Source organism: Giraffa tippelskirchi, chromosome 6 (genome assembly GCF_054371585.1).
Source record: "Giraffa tippelskirchi isolate mGirTip1 chromosome 6, T2T-mGirTip1v1.2.pri, whole genome shotgun sequence".
Classification (NCBI taxonomy): domain Eukaryota; kingdom Metazoa; phylum Chordata; class Mammalia; order Artiodactyla; family Giraffidae; genus Giraffa; species Giraffa tippelskirchi.
This window is the reverse complement of record NC_137280.1, coordinates 165,538,196-165,558,541: the sequence shown is the minus strand read 5'-3', so window position 1 is coordinate 165,558,541 and position 20,346 is coordinate 165,538,196. Positions and strand designations below refer to the sequence as shown.

Genomic DNA, 20,346 nt, shown 5'->3' with positions numbered 1-20,346 from the left:
GCTTCATTCTGAAATAGGAATGAGAGGGTGCCAGATCTTACACAAGTCATGTTTGTTCCTGTACTTGAGCTGAATAATACAAAATTTTCTTGATTAAATTTTTAAATATTTTCCCAGCTGCAACTCTACCTCATCTCTTCCCACACTAGTGCACCGAAGGATATACAGTTGAAAGTTTGCTTTGGGCTTCAGAGGAAGAAAATAAATTCAATGACAAGTAAAAGCAGGAAGTGCCAACAGAGGATCATTTAACATTCACAGGTTTCAAAGTCTGATAAGAACCTCAAATTCCCACACTCTGCTCAGAGAGAAATACTATCTCTTTGTTTAATCTGGGCCTTTATGCTGTATCTGTAAAATATAGAGTAAAGTGATCTGGTAATTTTATGCTCAATTTAGTCAGTGTAAAAAAAATTGCACAATTCAAGTTTCAAAACAGAATGTGATATAGTCAACTGGAATGCCTACATTAAATTAACTAGATTATTGCTAAATCATTTCCCTTTGTTCTTTATGGGTATTCTGCTAACCATAGGAATTTATGGGATGTAGTTATAGCCATGAGAGATGATATTTAATTACTCAAGTGATCAAAATTTGAAGGTATACCCCCCTAAAATCTCAACTTGTAAACTGGCCTGATGCCCAGGTCAAATGCTCTTCTGCACAGCCTCCTAACAGGAGTGCATGGGCCCCCCAGAGCCTGTCACCACCTGCCACTGTCATAGAGCTGCAGGAGAACTGGGCTCATCGAACACAAGCCATCTCTATAAAAAACTCAAACTCATCCTTACACACTGTAGGACTTCTCGGAAGAAACAACAATAGCAATTTCAATGGATTTTCAGCAGCAAAATTATACATGTATAAACATGGGATTTACCAAGATTAAACATTTTAAAGAATATTTAGTTAGGTAAACTGGGATATCCAACCTAAAGGAAATCAGTCCTGAATATGCATTGGAAGGGCTGATGCTGAAGCTGAAACTCCAATACTTTGGCCACCTGATGAGAAGAACTGACTCATTGGAAAAGACCTTGATGCTGGGAAAAATTGAAGGCGGGAGGAGAAGGGGACGACAGAGGACGAGATGGTTGAATGGCATCACTGACTCAACGGACATGAGTTTGAGTAAACTCCGGGAGTTGGTAATGGACAGGGAGGCCTGGCGTGGTGCAGTCCATGGGGTCACAAAAAGCCGGACATGACTGAGTGACTGAACTGAACTGAACTGAAACTGGGATGTGGTGTGGGGTGGTTGCTGTTGCTTCTTCAGGTAGATCAGTTATGCCCTACTTATCTGGGAATGAAAAAGGAGCAGTATTCTTCCCTATTTTGCATCAATCAAAGTATCTTTTCTGGAGGAAAATATGAACTCTCTACTGATAGTCAAAGAGTGTCTATTGCGAAGTGTCTATACTGCTTATCACCTGAGTGAAGAGTGAGTCTAACATGAGAACCCCAACCATTTCTACACAGCAATGGAGGTTCAGTTTCTATATCTCCAATCTTTTCAAGAGAAGCCTGAAATTCAAACTCTTGTTGTCAATTCCTCTGATTTATTTTAACATCACAAGAGACCAAACAAAACAACTCCATATACCGAGTTTGGCCCATTGATCACTGGTTTAAGATGTCTCATATACATAGGGATTTTTATTCACTTTATTGTTAATGCACTGAATATGCTCTTATCAGACCAATTCTTATATATTTATGATTATCCCTATATCAGCTTAATTCTGCACAGTTTTCTTAAGTAAACCGGCTACCATCTTATGTTAACTAATGAGTATTCAACTACGACAAGGCTAACATTTCTGACATCAAAGAGATACTGTCTAATGATAGAGAAAAGTCAGGAGATAAGTTGGGTGTGCTGTAATAGAAAAGAGTGATCAGCAAAAACATGGGGTAAATTTAGGGAGTCAATGATGGAAGATGAGGTTTGAAAGGCCAGCCAGCAAAACTTCATATGACACGATGATGCAAAAACCAGCAGCCACCATTTCCCGAATACATAAAATGTACCAAACACTGTGCTTGCCTTGCACACACAATACCAAATTTATTTCTTACACCAACCCTTATGAGGGGAAAAATAATTACTATCTCTATTTTATAGATGAGGAAGCTGAAGCTTAGAAAGGTCACGAAAAGTGTCCAAGAACATGACTGTGTATGGCAGTCAGAATCTGGCCTCACGATATCTATCTGACTCCAAAACCTGTGTTTTCAGCCACTATGATATTGCTAAGGAATTTGGATTACAGCCTATAAGAAATGGAAAACAAATGAAGAATCTTATTTCTGTTCTGTTCTTATAACACTCTGTGAGCTAAATAATGGAAAGTATGATTAGTATTTTATATCTGGAGAAATCAAAAAAGGTTAAATAATTTAAAGCAAGGCAAATAATGGGCTCCTAGCACCCAAATGGCTTAATTTCTAGCCCAGGATTCATGCTGGTTTTACATGGTTGGCAAGTATTACTTTCCAAACACTTGGTGTGCTTTCAACAATCATACTTCTTCAAATCCAGAAATTCCAAGAGCACATTCCTAATTAAAGCCTTTTCCCAAGAGAACCTTAGCTATTTCTAGTCAAGTTGTTCCTAATTAGTGAGGTCAACCTGAGAAATACAAAATCAGCACTGTGATAAAGAAATACAGCAGTCACCAACTTCATCCCTGCTCCCAACTGTGTGCACAGGTTCCACAAATCCTGTCTGAGTGACCATAATGAAGTAATAGTCTACCAGTATTAGCAACTTGTTAATAATGTTCTTTGCATTGATTTATAATTTCTATAAAGCATTTAAACAATCAATTTTCCATGTTATAGCCACCACATTTTATACACATCCATGAAAGGCTGTCCCCATCAAGTTTCCCCACAACAAAATTTAATACCATTTCTATTATCCAGGTTAAGGCTAGTAATTAGAAGAAGATTACTTACTTATAATAGTGATACATAGCATGGATGGATCTAGAATTTGACCAAGATATTTCTCTGTTCACAGAAGAAAACAGTTGCGTAAATGCAACTCTAATCTGGTCACTTTCATTGCCTAGAAATTTCATACGACTGGATAATCTTAATGTTTTCCAGAGTGAAAAAAATACATTTACTTTCTCCATAAAAGCAGCCACTTATTGAGTACTTACGTAACAAAGATGCTTTGAGAAAGGTGTAATATACCAACTTTTTCAGCGGAGAAAATTAAGGCTCAGAGAGGCAAAATAATTTTTCCCAAAGTCAGACAACTAGTACAGGGAAATCTAGGAACTGAACCCAGGAAAATCTGATCTGTGTTCACATGCTTGACCACTAAGAAGTCTTAGGCACTGGAGATAGAAATAAAGGAAGAATGAAAGTGATCAAAAGAAGCTCAAAGTTTGTCTGAGAGCTGGATGTCCTTGGTGGTTCAGGCAGTAAACAATCCACGTGCAGTGCAGGGGACCTGGCTTTGACCCCTGGTTTGGGAAGATTCCCTGAAGGAGGCAATGGCAACCCACTCCAATATTCTTGCCTGGAAAATCCCATGGACAGAGGAGCCTGGTGGGCTACAGTCCATGGGGTCACAAAAGAGCCAGACATGACTGAGTGACTTTCACTTTCACTGTATATAATAATCTTGGGAAACAAGTGTAAGATGTATATATGACAACAAAAGATAGAACAAAATATAAATACAAATTATAGATTAGGGATAATATTTGCAAAATCTTTGACAAACAGCAAACTAAAAACTTAAAGAGACATTCTCAAATTGATAAAGAACATCTACAAAAGACCTACAACTATTAGGTTGGTGCAAATGCAATTGTGGTTTTTGCATTGTTGAAACTTGCCATTTGATATTGGAATACATTCTTAATAAATATGGTTATGTTATACATCATTTTAATGTGCATTTCTCACTTTATGCTTTTTGCAAATTATTTATTACTTGCTATGTATTTTATATTTATTTAGTCTAATTTAGGAGAAGGAAATGGCAACCCACTCCAGTATTCTTGCCTAGAGAATCCTGTGGACAGAGGAGCCTGATGGGATGCTATGCATAGGGTCACATAGAGTTGGACACAACTGAAGTGAGTTAGTATGCACGCATGCGTTCAAGAAGGAAATGGCAACCCACTCCAATATTCTTGCCTGGAGAATCCCAGGGACGAAGGAGCCTGGTGGGCTGCCGTCTATGGGGTCGCACAGAGTCGGACACAACTGAAGTGATTTAGCAGCAACAGCAGCAGTCTAATTTAGTCTAATTAATTATATTTAATTTAGACTAGGGAAATGATGTTAGACAAAAAGCGAATTCAAGCAATTTTCTTATTTGAGTTCAAAAAGCAGCAGAAAGAACTCACAACATCAACAACACATTTGGCTCAGGAACTGCTAATGAGCATGTAGCACAGTGGTGGTTCAAGAAATTTTGCAAAGCAGACGAGAGCCATGAAGATGAGGACTACAGTGGCTGGCCTTCGAAAGTTGTCAATGACCAGCTGAGAGCCATCATTGAAACTGATCCCCTAAGTTGCTGTAGAACTCAACATCAACCATTCTATGGTCGGTCATTTGGCATTTGACGCAAATTGGAAGGGTGAAAAAGCTTGATAAGTGGGTGCCTCGTGAACTGACTGCAAATCAAAAAAAAACCATCGTTTTGAAGTGTTATCTTCTTTTATTCTATGCAACAACAATGAACCATTTCTCAATTGGATTGACATGCACCAAAAAGTGGATTTTATATGATAACTGACGACAACCAGCTTAGCAGCTGGAACAAGAAAAAGCTCCAGAGCACTTCCCAAAGCCACACTTGCGCCAAAAAAAAAGATCCTGGTCACTGTTTGGTGGTCTGCTGCCAGTCTGATCCACCATAGCTTTCTGAATCCCAGTGAAACCACTACATCTGAGAAGTATGCTCAGCAAATCAATCAGATGCACCAAAGAAAACTGCAACACCTGCAGCCAGCACTGGAAACAGAAAGGGCCCGATTCTTCCCCATGACAATGCCTGATCGCATGTCACACAAGAACGAACAGGGCTACGAAGTTTTGCCTCATTTGCCATATTCACCTGATCTCTCACCAACCACCTACCCCTTATTCATGCATCTTCACAACTTTTTGCAGAGAAAATGCTTCCACAACCAGTAGGATGCAGAAAATGCTTTCCAAGAGTTCGTAGAATCCTGAAGCACAGATTTTTATGCCACGGGAATAAGCAAACTTACTTCTTGCTGGCAAAAATGTGTTGATTGTAATGATTCCTATTTTGACTAATTAATAAATCTTGTTAGAATGATTTAAAATTCATGGTCCAAAACCACAGTTACTTTTCACTAACCTAACAACACCATGCTTACTGAAAAGAAACTGGCTGTTTTTTCCCTTAGATCCAGAACAAGGATAACCCCCCTTACTCTACCCAATTTCAAGTGTTACTATAAAGCCACAGTAATCAAGATAGTGTGGTATTAGAAAAATAACAGACAATGGACAGAACAGAGAGTGCACAAATAGGTCCCCACAAATATAATCATCTAATCTTTGATGAAGGAGCAAAGAAAAAAGGATATTGTTTTCAACAAATGATGATGGAACAAGTAGATGTTCATATGTGGAAAAATAAATTATTAAACATGCTAGGCACAGACTTTACACTTTTCACAATAGTAAGCTCAAAATAGATCACAAACCAAAATGTAAAATTCAAAACTATAAAACTTAGAAGAAAGCATAAGGGAATACCGTGTCCTTGGATGTAGTAGCGAATTTTATTCACAATACCAAAAGCACAACTCATGAAAGAAGAAATAGATAAGTTGGAACTTCATTAAAGTGAAAAACTCTGCTCTGCAAAGACACTGTGAAGAGTATGAAAAGACACGCTACAGGCTAGGAGAAAATAATTGCAAAATGCATATCTGATAAAGGACTTATATCCAAAATATACAAACACTTAAAAATCAACACTAGGAAAACAAACAGCCCAAAAAAAATACTGACAAAAGATGTGGCAGATTACCAAAGATGGCAAATAAATATATGAGAAGATGCTCAACATCATTTGTCACTAGGGAATTACAAATAAAACATAAACGAGATACACCTACATACCTATTAGAATGGCTATCATGCGGAAAAAAAACAAAAACAAAAAACCTTTTGGGAAGCAATCACAGGCAGCTTGAAAAATAGTGGAACCATGACTCAAGGCACTGGACTTCTCTTCTTAGAGGAAGCCAGATTTCACAGATCTCAGTTCTACCAAGACTCCAGGAGTCCTGGGATAAGAAACACCTATCTGGGTTCTTCCTTCTCTCCACCTTAACCCCTGGCAACCCACTTATCTTTTTAGTGTTTCCATAGTTTTGTCTTCTTCAGAATGTCCTCTGTAGTTAGAGTCATATAGTGTATAACCTTTTCAGATGCTCCTTTCATTTAGTAGTAATAAGCATTTATGGTTCCCTGCATGTCTCCTTATAGATCCACAGTTGATTTCTTTTTTTCACTGAATAACATCCCCTTGCCTGGATGTACCCAAATAGGATCTTTTCCTCTACTAACATCTCAGGTGCTTCTATGTTTGGCAATTATAATAAAGCCCCTATGAATATTTGTGTAAATCCCTAAACCTGACACAGTACCAGCTGGGAACTAGAGTGCAAATCAACAGGAACTCTCACTCTTGCTGGTACTCACAGCTACTTTGGAAGTTTCTTTGGCAATTTCCTACAAGATTAAACCTCGTTTCATCATGCTGCTGCTAAGTCGCTTTAGTCGTGTCCGACTCCATAGATGGCAACCCACCAGGCTCCCCTGTCCCTGGGATTCTCCAGGCAAGAACACTGGAGTGGGTTGCTATTTCCTTCTCCAATGAGTGAAAGTGAAGTCGCTCAGTCGTGTCCAACTCTTAGCGACCCCATGGGCTGCAGCCTACCAGGTTCCTCCGTCCATGGGATTTGCCAGGCAAGAGTACTGGAGTGGGGTGCCATTGCTCTCCTAGGTATTTACCTAACTAAAAACTTATGCCCACACAGAAACCTGCACATGAATGTTTATAGCAGCTTTTATTCACAATCACCCAAAACTGGAAGCAACCAAGAAATTCTCCAAAAAGTGAATGGATAAGTAAAATATGATACAATGGAGTTTTTCAGTGATTTTAAAAAGGTAGAATCTAGAAAAATATGAAAAGACATGTTAATATTAAATATATATTGATAAGTGGAAGAAATCAGTGTGAAAGGGCACCTTACTCAGTGATTCCAATTGTATCACATTCCAGAAAATGCAAACCTAGTGAAATGGTAAAAAGATCAATACTATGGAAGGAGAAAGAGTTGAATAAGTGAGTCACCAGGAATAGTTTGGGCACTGAATCTATTCTGTATGTTATAGTAATGATGGATAAATGATACTATGAATTTGCCAAAATCCATAGCCTTTTACAGCAAAAGAGTGAACCTTAATGTATACAAATTTTAAAAACACAATTTAGCAGGTAAGGCAATCTCAGGAAGGAATGTAGAATGTGAAAAAACATTCTAACAGCATTACAAATGCCTGAAACAGCCCCACAGAAGGGAACCAAGGCAAAAGGTGCTGACCTAAACAAACGGAAATGAGTAGAATCTACAAGTCTAAAAGCAAAAAACTTGACTGAACTCTTGCTGACAAAGTCTTCTCCCCTAGAAATAAATGTAGGTTAACAATTTATACACAACAGTACAATTAAGAAAATGAATAGTCAGTGGGAGGAGCTAGGTTTCTTGTTATTCAGTCAGTTCAGTGGCTCAGTCATGTCCTACTCTTTGAGACCGCATGGACTGCAGCACACCCGGCCTCCCTGTCCATTGACAACTCCCGGAGTTTACTCAAACTCACATTCATTGAGTTGGTGATGCCATCCAGCCATCTCATCCTCTGTTGTCCCCTTCCTCCTCCCGCCTTCAATCTTTCCCAGCATCAGGGTCTTTTCCAAGGAGTCAGTTCTTCGCATCAGTTGGCCAAAATATTGGAGTTTCAGCTTCAGCATCAGTCCTTCCAATGAATATTCAGGACTGATTTCCTTTAGGGTGGACTGGTTGAATCTCCTTGCAGTCCAAGGGACTGTCAAGAGTCTTTTCCAACACCACATTTCAAAAGCATCAATTCTTCAGCACTCAGTCTTCTTTCTGGTCCAACTCCAACATCCATACATCACTACTGGAAAAACCATAGCTTTGACTAGATGGACCTTTGTTGGCAAAGTAATGTCTCTGCTTTTTAATATGCTGTCTAGGTTGGTCATAACTTTCCTTCCAAGGAGTAAGCATCTTTTAATTTCATGGCTGCAGTCACCATGTGCAGTGATTTTAGAGCCCCAAAACTAAAGTCTCTCACTATTTCCACTGTCTCCCCATCTATTTCCCATGGAGTGATGGGACCAGATGCCATGATCTTAGTTTTCTGAATGGTGAGCCTTAAGCCAAGTTTTTCACTCTCCTCTTTCACTTTCATCAAGAGGCTCTTTAGTTCTTCACTTTCTACCATGAGAGTGGTGTCATCTGCATATCTGAGGTTATTGATATTTCTCCCAGCAACCTTGATTCCAGCTTGTGCTTCATCCAGCCCAGTGTTTCTCATGATGTACTCTGCATATAAGTTATATAAGCAGGGTGACAATATACAGCCTTGACATACTCCTTTTCCTATTTGCAACCAGTCTGTTGTTCCATGTCCAGTTCTAACTGTTGCTTCCTGGCCTGCATACAGGTTTCTCAAGAGGCAGGTCAGGTGGTCTGGTATTCCCATCTCTTTTGGAGGTTACAAATAAATGAGAGGAGGAGACTAGAATGATCCAGTGGTAATGGATGAGAGTTGGAGATATCATTATGAACTTATTAGTGTAATATAGATACAGAAAGTTACATATAGAAGGATATATTCATTTGTATAGAAATGTATACACATACATTTCCTTACCTTGTCTGCTAAATTTGTCATCTTAGGTAGAGCCAGAAACTGTAAGGAAGTACTCTTGCTAAAACAAACAAATAATGATAGGAGTATTAACAAATAAATCGCCCTTGCAGAATTACAAATAATTTACATAAATACTGCACCCTCAAAGGAGGTTGATCATAACTTCCCATTCGTTACATGTTTGGACTGCACATAGTTACTTCTTTCCAGAGTGCAGTTAGTTTGGAAAGTAGGGAGACCAGGGAAGAATAACTGGACAATGAGGAAACACAACAAACACTTCATCAGCCAAGCAACCAAGGTGATCACCAAGAAAGATAACTCATGTTGATGCAATGTACCCTTGATGTGATTCAATGTCAATGGCACTTTACTTCTGCAATCGTGCTTCCAAATACCCATAAACTCAGTCTAACCATGAGAAAAACAGACACAAATCTCAACTGTGGAGGCATTTGACAAACACCTGCACAGTACTCCTTAAAACTGAAAAGGTTATCAAAAACTAGGAAATTTTGAGAAACCTGCACAGCACAGAGAAACCTAAAGAAATGTACAGTTTAAAGCAATGTGGTCCCCTGGATGGCATCCTAGGACAGATAAAGGATATTAGGGAAAATAACTAAAGCTACTTGGACAGCAAGGAGATCAAATCAGTCAATCCTAAAGGAAATCAACCCTGAATATTCATTGGAAGGACTGATGCTGAAGCTGAAGCTCCAATACTTCGGCCACTTGAATCAAAGAGTCAACTCCTTGGAAAAGACCCTGATGCTGCTAAAGATTGAGGGCAGGAGGAGAAGGGGGCAAAAGAGGATGAGATGGTTGGATGGCATCAGCAACTTTATGGACATGAGTTTGAGCAAACTCCAGGAGACAGTGAAGGACAAGGAAGCCTAGTGTGCTGTAGTTCATGGAGCCACAAAGAGTTGGACATGACTTAGTGACCGAACAACAACAACTTGAATAAAGTATGAGCTTTATTTAATAATGATATATTTTATGGGTTCATTAATTGTGGTAAACATTAAGATGTTACTAATATGGGAACTAGGGGCAGGGAGGATGAGAGTAACACAGGAACTCTGTGGATTATCTTCACAATTGTTCTGCAAATCTAACACTGTTCTAAAATTAAAAGTTTATTTTTAAAAACTTACAAATACAAGATTACTAGTTCTAAAATATAAAGAACTACAAATTGACAAGAAGAAAATAAACAACTCAAAATAAAACTGAGCAAAGGTTATGCACAGGATACTCACAGGAAAGCCAAATGGCCATAAAACTTAAACAAACAAACCAAAAAAAAAAAAAAAAAAACACTGACCTTATCAGTGGACAATGGGAAACAGAAAATAAAACATGATATTGTTTCTAGACTATCAGTTTTTGGCCTATGTTTAAAAGAGTAAAAATATCCAGTGTTTAGAAAGATATAGATAAATGGACACTCCTACATCGCTGATGGAAGCATGAACTGCTACAGCCTTTTGCAAAGTAATGTGACAATATTTATTGCAGTAAGAAACATATATACCTTGACTTACCAACTACACTTTGGGGAATCTATCCTATAGCAGTAAAAGCACCATAATAAAAACATATATATGCATAAGGGTTATCACTGTAACATTTTAATATTGTTACACAATATTTTTAGTGAGTGGCAAAAAAATCAGAAACAATCTTAATGTCTATCAATAGGGTAATGGCTATAAATTATAGTATATCCGTATTATAGAATATTATGCAGCTATAGAGAAAGTATAATGCATATCTATTAATCTGGAGAAATACTATAATGTTATTTTAAGTGGTAAAAGAAAACTACAGTATAGTATACATGGTGTGAAACTATTTTTAAAAACCCTCTGAATGTGCCTTTATGTTTAAATATTTTTGGCAAACTACACACCTACCACAAAAGAGTCAGACCTTTATATTTAATCTCTTGTTACTCTTATACACATATTCTAAAATAAAATAAAACAAAACATCAAGCATGATTGTCTTATGCTACTTTTAACTGAGGAATACAAAGAAGTAAATGAATGCCAGAACAACTCACATGATCACAAGCAACATTGTAACACAGTAAAATAAGACGTTTTCTATAGGCCCACAGTAACCTACTTTCTACATCAAGAGAAAAAGCACCAAATTATTAATTTTTATCAGTGACCTACATGAGAGAAAGGAGCACAGTCGGTCAGTATTTGTCTTCACTGGGGTACAACTGTTAAGTTTCTTGGAGTTGAAAAGGGTTCAGATTGGCTGTGATGATTCAGAGAAACAGCATTTTCAAAAATAAAATGAAGTCCGGTGTATGTAAGTAGGAAATCATACAGCTGAAAACTAAAAACCATAAATTCAATTCAGGAGACATCAACAAACATGGGTAATTTTTGAAATCAGAAGTCCAATCAGCAAGAGTCACAGGGTATAATGAATAAACACAAACACAACTGGGTAAATCTAGAGGGGAGGAAAAACCAGAAAAGAGAAAAGCTAGCAGAATACTTGAGAACCAATGGCTCCATTTCCTCCATACTCAACACAGTCAAAACTGCATTCAGCAACACAGATGAAAGATGGCATCTGGAGCTACTCAATCTAATTATTAAACTTTTGGCTATAGTTATAATCGTACACTCTTTGACACAAAGCAGTGTCAATAACTGTATTTTAAGGAAGGAGGGGAGGGAAGGATAGAGGGAAAGATAAAGGAAATTATTTAGAAATTAAGTAAAGAGAATAATGAAAATGTTCAATAGAAAAATATGCTGTGCTTAGTCATTCAGTCATGTCTGACTCTTTGTGACCCGATGAATTGTAGCCCGCCAGGCTCCTCTGTCCATGAGAATTCTCCAGGCAAGAATGCTGGAATGGGTTGTCATGCCCTCTTCCCAACCCAGGGATCAAACCCAGGTCTCCCACATCACAGGCAGATTCTTTACCATCTGAGCCACCAGGGAAATCCAAGAATGCTGGAGTGAGTAGCCTATCCCTTCTCCAGCAAATCATCCCACCCCAGGAATTGAACCAGGGTCTCCTACATTGGAGGTGGATTCTTTACCAGCTGAGCTACCCAATAAGTAAGGATAATAATGTAAATGTTCAATAGAAAAATAGCTAATCTGAAATTTGAAGACATGAACATTAACAGGAGGAACTTCCAAAGTTTCTGTAGACTAAAAGAACAAAAAGAAGTAACACTACAGTTTTGTAGCCAACTTGGTTAGCACCGATCTTGCAAATAGAAGAAAAACATGCCCCAGTCATAGTAAACCTCCGGAATGTGAATTTTATGAGTAAGTTTGAAGCATATACCCATTGGACTTTAGTTTTCTAGACAAGTGGACTAAAGACAACATGCTACAAGGGTCAGGGTAAAGAGCAGTCTACATACCAAATAAGAATATCAATGTATTTCAGATTAGAGCATCCAAGATACTAAGAAGTTGACAGGCAAGAATCAGGCCCCAGGGGCAATAAAATTATAGTGCTTTCTTTTTCAACCATACCTATACATCTTAACTCCAAAAGATCTCACAAATGAACAGAAAATGTCTAAAAACCCTTACTTATGCCTAAATGGGCTTCCTTTTGGCTCAGATGGTAAAGAATCCGCCTGAAATTTTGGAGACCTGGATTCAGTCCCTGGGTCAGAAAGATCCCCTGGAGAAGGGAATGGCTGCCCACTCCAGTATTCTTGCCTGGAGAATCCCATGGACAGAGGAGCCTGGCGGGCTACAGTCCAAAGCCTTATACGTACTAAGGATTTGCTGCAGCAAAGAGAAGGGAGGATAGAAAAGAACAAGCTGTCACCAGACAAAATGAAACTTAAGAGATTTGCAAATGTATTCACTCTGGTTCAAAGGACACTTTCAGTCCTTATGCCTCAAAACACTCATGAGAAAAGCTTAATTTTCCCTAGAACTTTTAAGTGAAGTAGTTTTGAGAGATAAAAGTGTGAGAAAGAGGCAGAATAATGGAAAAAGTGCTAGAACAGGACTAGTCTGTTCTAGTCTTGGCTCTGCTTCTGATTCACTGAGGGGTCCTAAAGTTGTCTACGAAATTCTCTTTAACATGAGAGACGTGAAGTATCCTACTCCAATACTTCATGTTACTGAAATGTGTTCTGTTTGGTTTTAAATGGACACTTACTTGCGTTTATACTTCTGAGTTTCCCATATATTGCTTCTGAAAATAAGGTTATAGTCAAATTTTAGCCAATTGTTTTTTATTACAAATTCCCATAATATTTTAAATTCTCTCCTGAAGCTGCAATGGTCTAGGCCAGTGGTTTAAAAAAACTTGTTTTGAGAGCATGAAACCATTGGTCAACAGACTTGTCATAAACAAGACTGATATACAAAATAGAAAAAGAAAGTCACTTTGCTGAGGGGGATAGGAGGGAGTACGAGGGCTTCCCGGGTGACTCAGTGGTGAAGAACCTACCTGTCAGTGCAGGAGACACGGGTTTGATCCCTGGGTCAGGAAGATCCCCTGAAGGAGGAAATGGCAACCCACTTCAGTGTTCTTGTCTGGGAAATTCTACGGACAGAGGAGCCTGGCAGGCCACAACCCGTGAGGTCGCAAAGACTAAAGTGACTGAGCAGGCATGCAAGCATGAGGGGATAGGAGGGCTGGATACACGGGAGAAAGAGTAGAGTTCTGCTCACCCAACTTCCCCACTGTGCTTTTCCAGGGGTCCCTGAGGACTGCCACTGCAACCTTGAGAAAATCAACATTCTGTGACAGCTTATCACACAGGAGTAATGTAGGCATACGTATTTGGAAACAAAGGTCAAGGAACACAACTCTATTTAAACTATTGCAAAACTTCTCTTCTTCAATGGAACTAATATCAGTTGGCCTTCACTTGGTATAGATTAATCACAAACAGAAATGCAAATGAGTGCACTGCAGGCTGCTACAGTCCACTGTTACAAAATAGGTTTTCGGGTCATCCAAAATATGCTCATGTAAAATTTCTTATAGAATGCCATCGAAATGAAAATATAAATAAACATAAAACCAAAGCTGTATTAGAAACTACTAGTAACAGGAACTAGTAACTAGTAGTTAGCTAACCAGTAACAGGAAAACATGTGGAAGCATAAAATTCACTGGTAAAGGCATATATAGTTAAATTCAGAATAGTCTAATGTTGTAATGGTTGTGGTAATACAGTTCTATTATAAAGTTAAAATACAAAAGCATTAAAAGTATCTACAACTGCAGTGTTTGTTAGTGCAAATCATTAAATGAGGGGGGATAAAAATTTAGAGTTATTGAGGGCATTTGAAATTAGGTTGTTGTTAGCTTCAAACAGACTGTTATTAATGTTTTTTTATATCAGCCTCATGGTAACCACAAAGTAAAAATCCATAGCAGATACATAAAAGAAAAAAGGAATCAAAGTAAACCACTACAAAAATAATCAAATCACAAAGGAAGAGAATAAAAGAGGAAGAGACAGAGAATTATAAAACAGTCAGAAAATAATGAACCAAACTGAAAGAGTAAGTTCATGCCTATAAATAACTACTTTAAATGTAAATCAACTAAATTTTCCAATCAAAAAGAATGACTGAATGGCTAAAAATACCAGATTCAGTGATTTGCTGTCTACCAGAAACATATCTCATCTTTCAGGTTTAAAGTGATATAATTGAAAAATTAGACTTTAAGTCAAAGTCTAGACACACACAAAAAAGTCATTCAGCCAGTTCAGTCGTTCAGTCGTGTCTGACTTTTTGCGACACCATGAACCACAGCACGCCAAGCCTCCCTGTCCATCACCAACTCCCGGAGTCCACACAAACCCCTGTCCATTGAGTCGGTGATGCCATCCAACCATCTCATCCTCTGTCGTCCCCTTCTCCTCCTGCCCTCAATCTTTCCCAGCATCAGGGTCTTTTCCAATGAGTCAGCTCTTCGCATCAGGTGGCCAAAGTACTGGAGTTTCAGCTTCAACATCAGTCCTTCCAATGAACACCCAGGACTGATCTCCTTTAGGATGGACTGGTTGGATCTCTTTGCAGTCCAAGGGACTCTCAAGAGTCTTTTCCAACACCACAGTTCAAAAGCATCAATTCTTTAGCACTCATCTTTCTTTATATTCCAACTCTCACATCCATACATGACCACTGGAAAAACCATAGCCTTGACTAGATGGACCTTTGTTGGCAAAGTAATGTCTCTGCTTTTTAATATGCTGTCTAGGTTGGTCATAACTTTCCTTCCAAGGACTAAGCTTCTTTTAATTTCATGACTGCAGTCACCATCTGCAGTGATTTTGGAGCCCAGAAAAATAAAGTCAGCCACTGTTTCCACTGTAATGATAAAAGAATTTATTCATAAAAGAATAAAGCATTCATGTTATTTATGCATCTAACATTGGAGCACCTAAAATACAAAAGTGTTAATCGCTTAGTCGTGTCCAACTCTTTGCAACCCCAAGGACTGTAGCCCGCCAGGCTCCTCTGTCCATGGAACTTCCTAGGCAAGAATACTGGAGTGGATTGCCACTGCCTTCTCCAGGGGATCTTCCCGGCCCAGGGATTGATTCTGGGTCTCCCGCATTGCAAGCAAATTTTTTACCATTTCAGCCACCACGGGGGTGATCTAAATATACAAAGCAAATATTAACAGATCTGAAAGGAGGAACAGACAGCAATATAACAATAGAAGGAGGCATCCATAACTCACTTTAACATTGGAGAGACATTCTGGGTAGACAGAAGTATCAATCAGCAAACACTCTATTTAAACTCTATGTTAGACTAGATGGACCTAACATTCATCTATAGAACATAGCATCCAACAACAGCAGGAAACATATTATTCTCAACTGCACATAAAACGTTCTCCAGGAGACATCATATGTTCAATTCAGTTCAGTCGCTCAGTCGTGTCCAACTCTGCGACCCCATGAATCGCAGCACATCAGGCCTCCCTGTCCATCACCAACTCCTGGAGTTTGCCCAAACTCATGTCCATCAAGTCGGTGATGCCATCCAGCTATCTCATCCTCTGTTGTCCCCTTCTCCTCCCGCCTTCAATCTTTCCCAGCATCAGGGTCTTTTCCAATGAGGCAACTCTTCGCACGAGGTGGCCAAAGTATTGGAGTTTCAGCTTCAACATCAGTACTTCCAATGAATACCCAGGGCTGATCTCCTTTAGGATGGACTGGTTGGATCTCTCTGCAGTCCAAGGGATTCTCAAGAGTCTTCTCCAACACCACAGTTCAAAAGCATCAATTCTTTGGCGCTCAGCTTTCTTCACAGTCCAACTCTCACATCCATACATGACTACTGAAAAAACCATAGCCTTGACTAGACGGACCTTTGTTGGCAAAGTAATGTCTCTGCTTTTTAATGTGCTGTCTAGGTTGGTCATAACTTTCCTTCCAAGGAGTAAGGGTCTTTTAATTTCATGGCTGCAATCACCATCTGCAGTGATTCTGGAGCCCAAAAAAATAAAGTCTGACACTGTTTCTACTGTTTCCCCATCTATTTCCCATGAAGTGATGGGACCAGATGCCATGATCTTAGTTTTCTGAACGGTGAGCTTTAAGCCAACTTTTTCACTCTCCTCTTTCACTATCATTAAGAGGCTCTTTAGTTCTTCTTCACTTTCTGCCATAAGGGTGGTGTCATCTGCATATCTGAGGTGATTGATATTTCTCCCGGCAATCTTGATTCCCACTTGTGCTTCATCCAGCCCAGCGTTTCTCATGATGTGCTCTGCATATAAGTTAAATAAGCAGGATGACAATATACAGCCTTGACGTACTCCTTTTCCTATTTGGAACCAGTCTGTTGTCCCATGTCCAGTTCTAACTGTTGCTTCCTGGCCTGCATACAGGTTTCTCAAGAGGCAGGTCAGGTGGTCTGGTATTCCCATCTCTTTCAGAATTTTCCACAGTTTATTGTGATCACACAGTCAAAGGCTTTGGCATAGCCTTGTCTAACTCAAAGAAACTAAGCCATGCCATGTGGGGCCACCCAAGATGGACAGGTCACGGTGGAGAGGTCTGATAGAATGTGGTCCACTGGAGAAGGGAATGGCAAACCACTTCAGTATTCTTGCCTTGAGAACCCCATGAACAGTATGAAAAGGCAAAATGATAGGATACTGAAAGAGGAACTCCCCAGATCGGTAGGAGCCCAATATGCTACTGGAGATCAGTGGAGAAATAACTCCAGAAAGAATGAAGGGATGGAAGCAAAGCAAAACCAATAGCCAGCTGTGGATGTGACTGGTGATAGCAGCAAGGTCTGATGCTGTAAAGAGTAATATTGCAGAGGAACCTGAAATATTAGGTCCATGAATCAAGGCAAATTGGAAGTGGGCAAACATCATATGTTAGGCCTTAATAAATTAATTTATTAATAAATCTAATTAAGCCTTAATAAACAAGTTTTAATAAATTTAAGGGACTGAAATCATATGAAGCATCTTTTCCAATCACACTAGTATGAAACTAGAAATCAGTCACAAAAAAGAAAACTAGAAAATTCACAAATATGTGAAGATTAAACAACATGATGTTGAATAAACAGTGGGTAAAGAAATCAAAAGAGATTTTTTTTAAATCTTAGGAAAAATGAAAATGTAAACACAACATATCAATACTTATGTGATGCTTCACTACTTAAAAGATAAACAAAATAGATAAACCTTTAGCTAGACTTACCAAGGAAAAAGAAAAAGAAAATTCAATAAATAAAATTTTTTAAAAATGAAAGAGGAACTATTAAAACTGATACCACAGAAATATAAAGGTTTATTGGGATTTTGGGATTAGAAGATGCAAACTATTACATATAGAATGAATAAACAATAAGGTCCTACTTTACAGCACAGGAAACTATGTTCAATATCTTGTGATAAACCATAATGGAAAATATATGAAAAAGAATATATATATATTCATATATATAGCAATCATTTTTCTGTACAGTAGAAATTAACACAAGATTGTAAATTAACTATACTTCAATAAAGTAAATTTTTAAAAAGGTGAGGCCCAGTTTCAGTCCAATCTGTGCCCCTACTGGGTGGGACTCAGCCATGGCTGGGTCCTTTGGATGACCAGAGGGGTTACTCCCCACCCCCGACTGGAGGCCTATTTGCATGAACAGTTGGCAGGAGGTTCGCTTGATGAGGGGAACAGAAAAGAGGGTTGTGAAAGTCTAAATACAAGATATCAAGCCTCAAGGACTCTCTTAGCCATAAGGAAAGAGAACATCCGAATGAAGAATTCTTTCACTCAACCAGTATTTATGGAATGCTTACTAAACAATGGCAATGGATATACAACAGTTGTGAAAAAGCCACAGGTTCCTGTCTCTGGTAGGAAGAGAAATAAGAACATAAATTCTAGATCTTAACAAGTGCAGTGGAAGAAATAAAGCAATGTAGTAAGTGGGGACAATTTTCAGTAGAATGGAACAGGACAATCTCCCCAAGGAGGGATACTTGAACTAATACGGAAGGATGAGAAACTGGGGACAGGAAAGAAGGAAAAAGATGTGTGCAAGAATAAAAGCCCTAAGGCCCGAGCAAGCTTGGGACCCAAAACACAGGCAGGTAGTGTGGCTGGAGCCTGTGGAGAGTGGGTGGCACAGGGTGAGGGATCAGCTCCTCCAAGCACCGCAGGGGTTTGAATCATCCTCAGGATTAAGGGGACCCACTGGTGCATTTTTAACAAACGGGAACTTTGATTTTCTTTCAGTTCAGTTCAGTTCAGTCACTCAGTCGTGTCCGATTCTTTGTGACCCCATGGACTTCAGCACACCAGGCCTCCCTGTCCATCACCAACTCCCAGAGTTTACTCAAACTCATGTCCATTGAGTCAGTGATGCCATCCAGCCATCTCATCCTCTGTCATCCCCTTCTCCTCCTGCCCTCAATCTTTTCCCAATTCTGAAAAGATCTAGAATCTTTTAGGGTCTTTTCAAATGAGTCAGCTCTTCGCATCAGGTGGCCAAAGTATTGGAGTTTCAGCTTCAACATCAGTCCTTCCAATGAACACCCAGGACTGATCTCCTTTAGGATGGCCTGGTTGGATCTCCGTGCAGTCCAAGGGACTCTCAAGAGTCTTCTCCAACACCACAGTTCAAAAGCATCAATTCTGCGGCACTCAGCTTTCTTTATAGTTCAACTCTCACATTCATACATGACTACTGGGAAAATCATAGCTTTCACTAGATGGACCTTTGCTGGTAAAGTAATGTTTCTACTTTTTAATATGCAGTCTAGGTTGGTCATAACTTTTCTTCCAAGGAGCAAGTGTCTTTTAATTTCATGGCTGCAATCACCATCTGCAGTGATATTGGAGCCCCCCAAAATAAAGTCTTACACTGTTTCCATTGTCTCCCCATCTATTTGCCATGAAGTGATGGCACCAGATACCATGTTCTTAGTTTTCTGAATGTTGAGTTTTAAGCCAACTTTTTCACTCTCCTCTTTCACTTTCATCAAGAGGCTCTTTAATTCTTCTTTGCTTTCTGCCATAAAGGTGGTGTCATCTGCATATCTGAGGTTACTGATATTTCTCCCGGCAATCTTGATACCAGCTTGTGCTTCATCCAGCCCAGTGTTTCTCATGATGTACTCTGAATATAAGTTAAATAAGCAGGGTGACAATATACAGCCTTGATGTACTCCTTTCCCAATTTGGAACCAGTCTGTCGTTCTATGTCCAATTCTAACTGTTGCTTCCTGACCTGCATACAGATTTCTCAGGAGGCAGATCAGATGGTCTGGATCTCTTGAAGAATTTTCTACAGTTGGTAGTGATTTTCTTTAGTTTTCTTATATCTCTCTGCTGTGGAAGGAAGGAGCATGGATAGCAAGAGTGAGAAAAGAGTAGTTTGAATGGAGATCAGAATTCTCTTGCAGTTGTCCAGGAAAGAAATATAGTGTTCTAGGACCAGGACTGGCAGTGGAATCAGAGACGAGTAAATAGTTTCAAAGTTTATTTTGGAAAAAGAACCTCAGAATTGCTGATAGGTTGGTTGTGGGAGGTAAGGAAAAAGCAGTGTCAAGGATGACTCCTAGGTTTTGGTGTTAAGTGGTGGGCTGTATGATGAGGGTTTGGATAGGGAGGGGGCAGATGTTGCTGCAATATTGGGAGAATAACAAGATGCTGACTAATGTTACCCAGACATCAGTAAAGGTTCCCTGATTCTTGATACAACATCCTTGATCCCTTGGCTCTATGACCTAAGGAGAACTAGATCTCTCTAAGATTTCTATTTTTTTTTCTTAAGGGCTTAGGATTTCATCATTATCCTATGTTACTGCCTCTTGTGTCCTAATCTCCTACCTCCACTGACTCTA

The 20,346-nt window shown here is 39.1% G+C and overlaps 1 protein-coding gene across 9 annotated transcripts in view; it reads right to left on the bottom strand.

Annotated features, from left to right (window-relative positions):
* The window catches only part of LOC145509620 (uncharacterized), a 533,964-nt gene that overhangs the window by 332,524 nt on the left and 181,094 nt on the right, over positions 1–20,346 (bottom strand). For 2 of the 9 annotated variants that reach the window (XM_081498841.1, XM_081498843.1), the window contains exon 3: positions 8,986–9,043. The exons of the other annotated variants lie outside the window; for them this stretch is intronic. In XM_081498841.1, the coding sequence (XP_081354967.1) occupies positions 8,986–9,043 (58 nt within the window). The remainder of the gene's footprint in view (positions 1–8,985; positions 9,044–20,346) is intronic. 9 annotated transcript variants of the gene reach the window in all.